The sequence below is a fragment of the Gekko japonicus genome, unplaced genomic scaffold (assembly GCF_001447785.1).
Source record: "Gekko japonicus isolate JY-2015 unplaced genomic scaffold, Gekko_japonicus_V1.1 scaffold580, whole genome shotgun sequence".
Lineage (NCBI taxonomy): Eukaryota > Metazoa > Chordata > Lepidosauria > Squamata > Gekkonidae > Gekko > Gekko japonicus.
The window spans coordinates 671,558-680,674 of NW_015165845.1; the positions used below are offsets into that span (position 1 = coordinate 671,558).

Genomic DNA, 9,117 nt, shown 5'->3' on the forward strand with positions numbered 1-9,117 from the left:
TAGATAATTAGAAAATAACTTGCAAAATACTTAACCATATAAACATTAGCATTCCTGTCCTGGCAATATTAATTTAGGGTTTGGGACAACACTGCTTATATGCCTCTTTATGCTCCATCTGAACTCTATAAAATTTCCAAAGTATATGATGGAACATTTATCAAAATTACTCATGATATTCTCTATCCAGATCTTTGATGTTAACAGATGCTTTCTAAAAAATGTCCAAAATATATGTGCTTGAGCAGAAGAATTTTTAGACTAACCTTTTTTTTTTTTTTTGGTCCTTGTGTTTATAGGAGCTGTGGCTGTCTTTGTGGTGGGACACATAAAAACATCTTGGGCTACTTGGGGTGAGATAGCCTTAGCATTGTTCTCCCTCTTCATTGCTGCTTCTGTTTATGTCATGGACACAGTCCGAAACATCTGGGTGTGCTATGCTTCCTACGTAATATTCCGGATTATCTATATGCTGCTCATCACTATTGCAACGTAAGTGCTTTCAAACAAACTTGGACAATTGTAATGAAATTGGCTTTAGGAGCATGTGCGCCATGCCTGTTCTCTAAAGGTTTCCATAAAAGAGCCACAGGCTAGCATAGGGAAGATTTATAAAAAAGACGAGTTCAGGATTGGCTATTTCCTGGGATAGTTCTCTTAGTTTTGTAACAATGTATTTAAGTATAACCAACACTAATATTTTATCATGGTCCTTTAAATGAAAATATTTAATACTGAATTTAAATACTAGATATTTACTTAGAGTAGGTTTGGCACAAAGTTGTGTTGCCTTTTATTCTTTTGGACTGAAGCCACTTCCTTTACTTGCTCATCTGGCAGTCATGAGGCATACTTAGATTCATAAATTTCTGGTGAATGGCCACAGTGCTTCATACAGGTACGTGTCTGGTTGACTGGAGCACAGCTAAACCTTATGAATGCAGGGTGAAATCAGAACTTTGTAACCTAAGCTAGGATGACTGAGAGCTTGTGTCTCCTTAGGCCTGACTTTCAGTATGATGCAAGAAATCTTGTAAAGACAAAAGCCTGTTATCACCATGCCTTATATGCACTGAGGGTGCCAGGGCAAATGCTATCTTACTATGTTAACTTTGCATATACAGCTACAAAGGACCTTATATAAAATGGGGGTGGGCAGAACAATGTTATAAGCTGCTTTGCCCCCCCCCCAGGTATAAATAAAAATAAGCATAACCAGGGCTCTAGTCGGGGGGGAGCTCTCAGGTACGGAGCTCCGGAAGAGAACCTCTAGGGGGCGGGGCGGTCACGTGGTGAAGCCCCGCCCCCTTCTTTACCCCGCCCTCTGCTTCGATCCTCATTCCGTTTGGGAATGAGGATGAAGCAGGAGGGTAAGTAGCCGGGCCTTCTGACACACTTCCGGTGATGTCAGGGGGTGTGGCATATGCAAATAAGTTATGCTAATGAGTTATGCTAATGAGCTCCGGCAGCTCTTTTTCTACAACAAGACCCCTGAGCATAACAAATAAACAAACTTAATCCGCATATCCACATTCACCTTTTTTAACATCCCTTTTAACTGTTGGAGGAAAGTGTCTGCACTCTAATATGTGCTGCTACTGTTTATAGTTAATTCGTACTTTGTAGCTCCCACCATCTTCTGTGCCCTTGGGTGTGAAGCCAATAAGTCAGTGGCAGGATGAAAACAAACCATTTGTGTTACAAGTTCCATGTCAGCTGTCTTCCAAACCTATTGGTTTGGGTCACATACGAAAAGAGTGTGATGGGAAAATACTGACTCCCATACAAGCTGTGTAGCTGACTTCTGTAATACCATTCACCTTGCAGTGTAACACAATAGCTGTTCAGAGAAGCACATGACTATCTTGGGCAATGTCCAGGTTTGCTATGAATGGGCAAGTATGGAACGTAGAAGGTCGCAGAAGGTGCACTTATAAGAACAGAAAGGACACAAGGTGCCAGCAGCTCTAATCTTTAGATTGCTGTGGGTCCAACTGGTATTCTCAAGCGGCTGTTACTCATTTGCCTTTCAACAAGCAACTTCACTGTTAGACTGGGACAAGTGCTTTTTGCTTCGAAGTGGTTAAATGAGTACACTGGACTGAGCTGGTTTCTGTGAAACTGTAGGGAAGGTTTTTCTGCCTGGATCATTTCTTCTACTGCCTCACTGTCCTTGCAGTTAGAGAACATGTCCCCATGTCAGTCATTTGCCACAGTCCTTCACATGCTTACTGGGAGTGAATCTTGTTGAGCCCACTGGGAGTTAACTTCAGGGTAAACGTGTATGGGATTGGGCTCCATGTGTTTTGCAATTTGATGCTGTTGCACTCCCCTCTGCTACCCAGTAATAGGTTGCAGCTACTGCTGCACTGCTGAATTTTATTAGGATAAATAACCATTTGCCTCTTCTCAGTTATGTTCAAGTTTGATTAGTTCACGTGCCTCAGCCTTGTAGTTCTGTATCTTCATTTTCTCCTTTCCCTCCATTCGTTTTTAAACCAAATACAGCTTAGCCTAAACGCTCAGGGTTGGTGATATTTCTACATCCAGTTTGCAGTCTGTGTAATCTACCTTGAGTCCAAGTGAGACAGACTGATTATAAATGATGTAAATAAATGACGTAAATAAATAAAAATCTCCCAACACCAAAGTAGGTCACTACTGCCGTTCTAACCGGAAACAGAGATGAGCACAAGGGCATGCTCAAGGTTACTGAGCTGGGATAGTGCAACCAGTAAAACTGCCTTGAATATCCCTTTGGCTGAGAAATGTCAACAGTGTAGTTAATGTGTGGGTTGTACAATAAAACCACACAGAAATCTTTAACTGTCAAACTAGATGCCCCTGCAGCAGATTTGAGTGTTTACAAATGGAACTGACCCATTCACACAAAAAAGGGGTGGGGGCATTTGTGTCCAATGTTAAAAGCAAAAGCAACCCTTATTATTTTATTTATTTATTTTATTCAATTTATACCCCGCCCTCCTCGCAATGCGGGCTCAGTGCGGCTTACATGGAGGCAAACACCAGTATAAAACATATTTAAAACCATTTAAAATCCCAACAGTACAAAAACATTATTTACAAGTTATTAACTAAAGTGCTCTAGATGAGGAATGTTGGACCCTTCCCTTATTTGCCTGCCTGCAGCCCCCCTACAGGCACTTTTGTCCAGCTGGGGTTCCAGTGTTCAGGGGCCTGGTTGAGAGACAAGCTGGGGGAGGGCGGGGAGAGAGACTGCAGGGAGTGATCGGATTAGGCTCCCCTTATTCACAACCTCTTTTATGACATCAGATTTCAGCCCCCTCCCTGTTTCGTTCTTCTTAAACATATGAAATTGCTGCCATTGCTGTCTAGTTTGGCCCTGTATTATCTGGGAAATAATTTGGAGGTATACCTGTGTTGCTGACTCTAAATAGAGGTCTGGGGTCTCGCCCTTTCTGTTCTCTCAAGCTGTGTATTTTTGTCCTTTCCTGTGAAGGTTCCAGATTGCTACAAATTTAAGTGTTGAGCGCTATGCCCTGGTATTCGGTATCAATACTTTCATTGCCCTGGTGCTGCAGACTCTGCTCACGTTCATTGTTGTCGATTCGAAAGGTCTGGGGCTGGACATATTTACACAGGTAAGGCTCGTGCTTTATCTTTATTGGGAGGGAGGATGCTCAGTTTTCCTGGTAAAGACTTCTGCCTGTTTCAGCACTGGGTGTGAGAAGCTCATTCTGGTCCCAACGTAATACTTTTGGCAAGTGAATAATGCCTTTCCCTTGGTTTACACTGGGGAGAGGTATTTTTCCCAACCATGTTCCTCATGGACACTAGAAATGCTTAAAGAGACTGATTGCTACATTACCCATGATATAGGATGATATGTGATCTCATTCTCCCCCACCCTTTAAATGTAAAAAACAGTGAGGCAGGAATCTGGGTGGGGGCCTTGGTGTGGGAATGAAGAGTTCTTAACCCTTTCCCTGTACATTATTTACCTCATTTAAATTGCCCGCTAGAGGGAAACAAATAGGTATCTGTTGATGGCTGGCCGGTCGGACTCTGCTCTGGAGGTATTGAACAGGGCATTACAGGCCATGACTGGATGGTTTCAACAGAGTTGACTGAAGCTAAATCCAACAACGATGGAGGTCCTGTACCTAAACCGTGGGAATCTGGGATTGGGAATCCAACTCTCAATCCTTGACGGGACACTGTTGTTGCCGTCGCTGAGGGTGAAGAGTTTAGGGGTGGTCCCGGATGCATCCCTTCGTATAGAGGCCCAGGTTGCCACCACTGCTCAGTCGGCCTTTTATCACCTTCTCAGGATTTGGCTACAGTGACCCATGCTATGGTCACTTTCAGACTGGATTACTGTAACTCGCTCTACATGGGGCTACCCTCGTACTTGAGCTGGAAACTGTAGGTAGTGCAGTACGCAACAGAAAGTGACGTCTCTGCGGGAGCGCATTCAGCCCATGTTGCGCCAACTGCACTGGCTGCCGAGTACTGGGTCCTGTTCAAGATTTTGATGCTAACCTTCAAAGCCCTATGTGGCCAGGGAACAGCATATCTTCAGGACCCCGCAGAGCTCTACACTCCAGTGATCAACATCTTTTAGGTGTCCCCAGCCCAAAGGACGTCCGATTAGTCTCAGCCAGGGTCAGGGCTTTTTCGGCCTTGGCCCCTGCCTGGTGGAACAAACTCCCATTTGAGATTATGGCCCTGAGGGGATCTGTTACAATTCCGCAGGGGTCTGTAAAATGGAGCTGTTCCACTGGGCTTTTGGTTGAGGCATCAGATGTCCACATCTGTCTTGGCCTCCCCTGCTGACAGTGCTGATTTTCTTAATCTGGTGAGCTATCCAGCTGCGGCACTCTGAAATGCTTCCATCCGAGCTTGTTATCAAAGCAAGCTTGCTCTGGTTTGCTGTATGGTTGATTTTAATGTGAATTTTATTATTAAATTTCCATTTATTGTTATTTTAGTCATAATTTTTATGTGAGTTTGTATCCTGCCCTGAGTCTGCTTGCAGGAGGGGCAGGATAGAAATCGAATAAATAAATAATAAATGATATGTGAGGCCAATAGCAGTGTGTGGGGGTGGCATATAAAGGTAAGGATCCACTCCCCCTCTAATCTGGATCTCTCTCTCTCCCACTCTCCCTGCTGCTATTAGCATTTAAGGAACCATTGTAGAGCCAACTGTGAGACCTCTTGCAGTCAGATCTGATAGGGCCCTGAGCTGTTCCTTAGCCAGGCAAGCAACAAAAATACAGAGATGCTACTTGCTACTGAATACATTGAAGATTTTTTTCTATTAAAACTTGTTTAATCAATGTGCTGACTAAACATAGACAACGGTTTAAACATAGCACAAACATAACTTGAAAAATCCTGCCCTAATAACATGTGGTCAGAGACTATTGAGGATGCTTTGGTGTCTGAGGTATAAAATCCAAATAGCACTTACCTTGCTGCCCTTGAGTGGTACCCCAAACATTTTTGGTATTCCTACCTCACCCTTAATGCTAGGGCCCTGTGAGAGGTTCAGTTTTTTTAATGTCAGCTTACTATTATTCTCTTCCCCCACCCACTTTTTGATGCAGTTCATGATCTATGCTGGTTACTTTGCTGTCATCTCAGCTGTGTTCTTGATCAGTGGCACGTGCAATATTATCAGGAATTACCGGAGACAAGAAGAGGAGACAGATGAAGCTGTGGCAAGCATCGCTTAGAATGCAGAATATGGACTTTGCATCTGTGTTGCAACGAAGGAAGGGGGCTGTGTTTTAAATATGTTGGTTTCTATTTATTATTGTATTCAAATGCTGTTACCTGAATTGTACTTGACCTATAGTCGTACTATATGAATGGTGCAATCTAGAAGAAGAATGTCTTTTTATAATATCTCATGTAAGAATGGTTATATATAACACCGTCCTCAAACAAAACTTGGGTGGTCAGGGCTACATATCTGAGCAATCCAAAGTACTGTTGGTTGTCCTCTTGCCTCCTGAGATCTGCTAGCCACGATGTGAGCCTTGGAAAGTGGATGTGTTTAACTCGCCCAGTCCATGTTGAATCCATGAAACTGGTAGGCACGATCTTGGATGCACCAAGACTGTGGGTTGATAGCGAAGAGTTGCAAAAAGATTCTTGTTAGTTAAGGTTAGAGATTTTTTATTTATTTATTTTTGGGATTTGTATTCCACCCTCCCCAAACAGGCTCAGGGCGGATCACAACAAATCGAGTCAAAGACTCATTACGATAAAGCCACATTAAAATCATAAAAACAATAAACAATGAAATTGGTAGCAGCAGTATAAATCTGTTGGGGCCACAAGGTGGAATCAGAGGGGTCCTTTCAGCAGGTTTGGAACTAAAGCGGGAAGGCTGGTGGAAAGTGGAAAAAAAGTGGAAAGAACTGTTCAGAGCTGGTAGAAGCAAATTTTATTAAGACTAGATATATTTACCATATATACGCACAAACATTTTTCACATTGTGATGTCCTGTGTTGTCTGAGTTTTGCTGCCTGTTTAAAGGTTTACCTTTCTTTTGGTTACCCTTTGTCTATCAAGCTGAAATACAGCCATTAACCTAGTGACCTTGTAACATTCCTAGTACATTTTAATTTGCACAGGATGGGGCATAGGGAGCACAAAAAGCAAAATTGTGTTCAGGCTTGGCTTGATAACCAAAGTTTCCAGGTTGACTTGACTTGCCCTCATTTCAGCTCCTCAGAGTCAGGACTCCATCTCTAAAGTCTTAATTTTCATCTGTTGACAGCAAGTTTCACACTGACTCAGAGAATAAACTGACAGCAATATTGTTTTGTGTAACATGTTCAGACGAAATCTGCTTCTTATATTTGACAACACTGGATGGGGACGATGACCCACATGATGGTCATGTTTAGTTTCTCCTCAGTAAACTAGGTAGCTGGGAGTGATTTTTGTTTGTTGGTTTAGTCTGAACTCCTTGAGGCTTCCCTAGATGCTTCAAGCCACTTGTAGCCTTTTTCTCCTGAAAAAGGACTAGATGGTTTTTTAACTGTAGCCTTAACACTTTGTCTATCCCTTTGTCTATCCCTCCTTTGTATGGCAGGGGTTTCACACACAAAGGGCTGTTTGCATAGTTTGTGTTTGTAGACAGCTTGGAAAGGGGGATGCTGCTGCTAAAACATGTTTGCTTCCGCTCCATTTTAGTTACTTTGGCCACATTTATTCTCTATAAGCTTGCAAGTTAGACAGTTGAATATGTCATGACAAGTTCTTCTGGTCTCCAGATATTGACAACTTACCTGGGGTCTGTGTGGTGTTCTTGGCTAGCTGCTGAGGTTTTTAGACCTGGCCACACTATAGGATCACTTCATATGTTGCCCTGCTTTTGCACAAAAAGCACTTCTATGTCGGTGAAATCCACATGTGATTGTGAACATGTATTCAGCTGTGTGAATGAATTTTAGGGAGTGACTACCCAGGTGCTGCCTGGTGTATGCTCAAGCAGTGGTATAGGTGTGTGGAACCTCTTATTATGGAACCTGTTCATAGTGGGGGATGGTATTTGCTTATTTAATGGTCTCCTTGCTAAATGCCATCATATGAAGAAAATAGGAAGAAGGGGGAGGCTATAGTGACCATTGATCAGAGCATGCAGAGTTATGTCAGTAAACTTTTATGTGGGTACAGTTTTAATTGTGATAATTGCTAGATTTGCAGGTACAAGTCTGGTATGCATTTGTGAGCTTTAGCTCAGACATAATTGTACTAAACATCTGCCAAAGTACAGCTGCAAACTGGATTTTAATTTAGAATCTGTCCTTGGACTGAGGCAAAGGTTTTGAAGATTCAGAACGGAGCATTCTCAGGAGAGATTTGCACAACTCCCTTCACATAATGATTTGTGTAATTGCTTTGTAGTGATGTTCAATGGGCACTAACTTCCAGGTTACAAGTTGATAGAAGGCTTCAATGTATCTTGGACCGAGCCAAAATATCACCCTCCATCTAAATCATGGTATCTATAAGGTCCTTGAGGCAAGAAGCTAAGTGTTGAATGCACCTTTAATATCTTCTGAAGAAAAACCCAAAAACATTAATAATAGGGAAGGGTAAGAACCTCCATCCACTCATAAACTCAGGGAAATGAGGGTTGGGTGACCAAAAGCAGAGATTGAACCTTTAATCCAGTGGTAAAGAATATTTCTTCCTTGCCTTGTCTTTCTCCTGTGGGGGAATTAGAAATAACAATAAAAGCTCAGACTATAAAACAGTGCTATTACTTAAAGGCAGACATCTCATGATGACTGCCTTGCCTTAGAACTGCCTTATAAGTTCACATGATCATGCTATACTGTAGTAATCTAGTTTAGTTAATGTAAGCCTAGAAATGGTATGAAGACCTCTTGTGTTGTGCCTATGAAAAACAAGTATTATACTAATGAAGTACCTTTCAGATTAGAAAAGGCCGTAGAACTGAATATGAAATGTGCAAATGGTACTGTTGTGGGTATGAACTTCTGTCTAAATTCTACAAATATTTTTTAATCAAATAAAAATATTTTATTATATTCCTAGAAGCTTGCTGGTTTTGACTATCTTTAATTTATTTAACAGTAGTTCTTATTATAGTAGGCAGGGCTGAGGGAGCATGCTTGTTAGTTTGAATTCTTGACTCAGAACTATATATACTGAATGTCGCACATAAGAACCTTAAACCTAATGTCAACAAGGAGTCAATTAGTAGGGGCATGTGAATACTGTTGACTCTTAAAGCACACTGGTTTTACAATATACAATAGTATCTTCTTTGAGTGGTACCACAGAACATTTACATCAGCTATGTGGGAGGCACTCAGTAGCTGCAAGCTGAAAACCAGTGAGGATTGTGAGGCACTCCAAAGGGATCTGTCAAGGATGGGCAAGTGGGCGTCAACATGGCAAATGAGGTTCAATGTGGCCAAGTGCAAGGTGATGCACATTGGAGCCAAAAATCCTAAATATAAATACACATTGATGGGGTCTGAACTGGCAGAGACTGATCAAGAGAGAGATCTTGGAGTTGTAGTAGATAACTCACTGAAAATGTCGAGACAGTGTGTGACTGCAATAAAGAAGGCAAATGCTAT

At 42.0% G+C, this 9,117-nt stretch overlaps 1 protein-coding gene across 2 annotated transcripts in view; it reads left to right on the forward strand.

Moving 5' to 3' along the window:
* The window catches only part of SLC19A2 (solute carrier family 19 (thiamine transporter), member 2), a 29,025-nt gene extending 20,518 nt beyond the window's left edge, over positions 1-8,507 (forward strand). For both annotated transcript variants that reach the window (XM_015411061.1, XM_015411062.1), the window contains 3 exons: positions 300-492; positions 3,482-3,623; positions 5,595-8,507. In XM_015411061.1, coding sequence (XP_015266547.1) covers positions 300-492; positions 3,482-3,623; positions 5,595-5,723 — 464 coding nt within the window. In that variant the 3' untranslated portion in view covers positions 5,724-8,507. The remainder of the gene's footprint in view (positions 1-299; positions 493-3,481; positions 3,624-5,594) is intronic.
* The last annotated feature ends 610 nt before the right edge of the window (positions 8,508-9,117 follow it).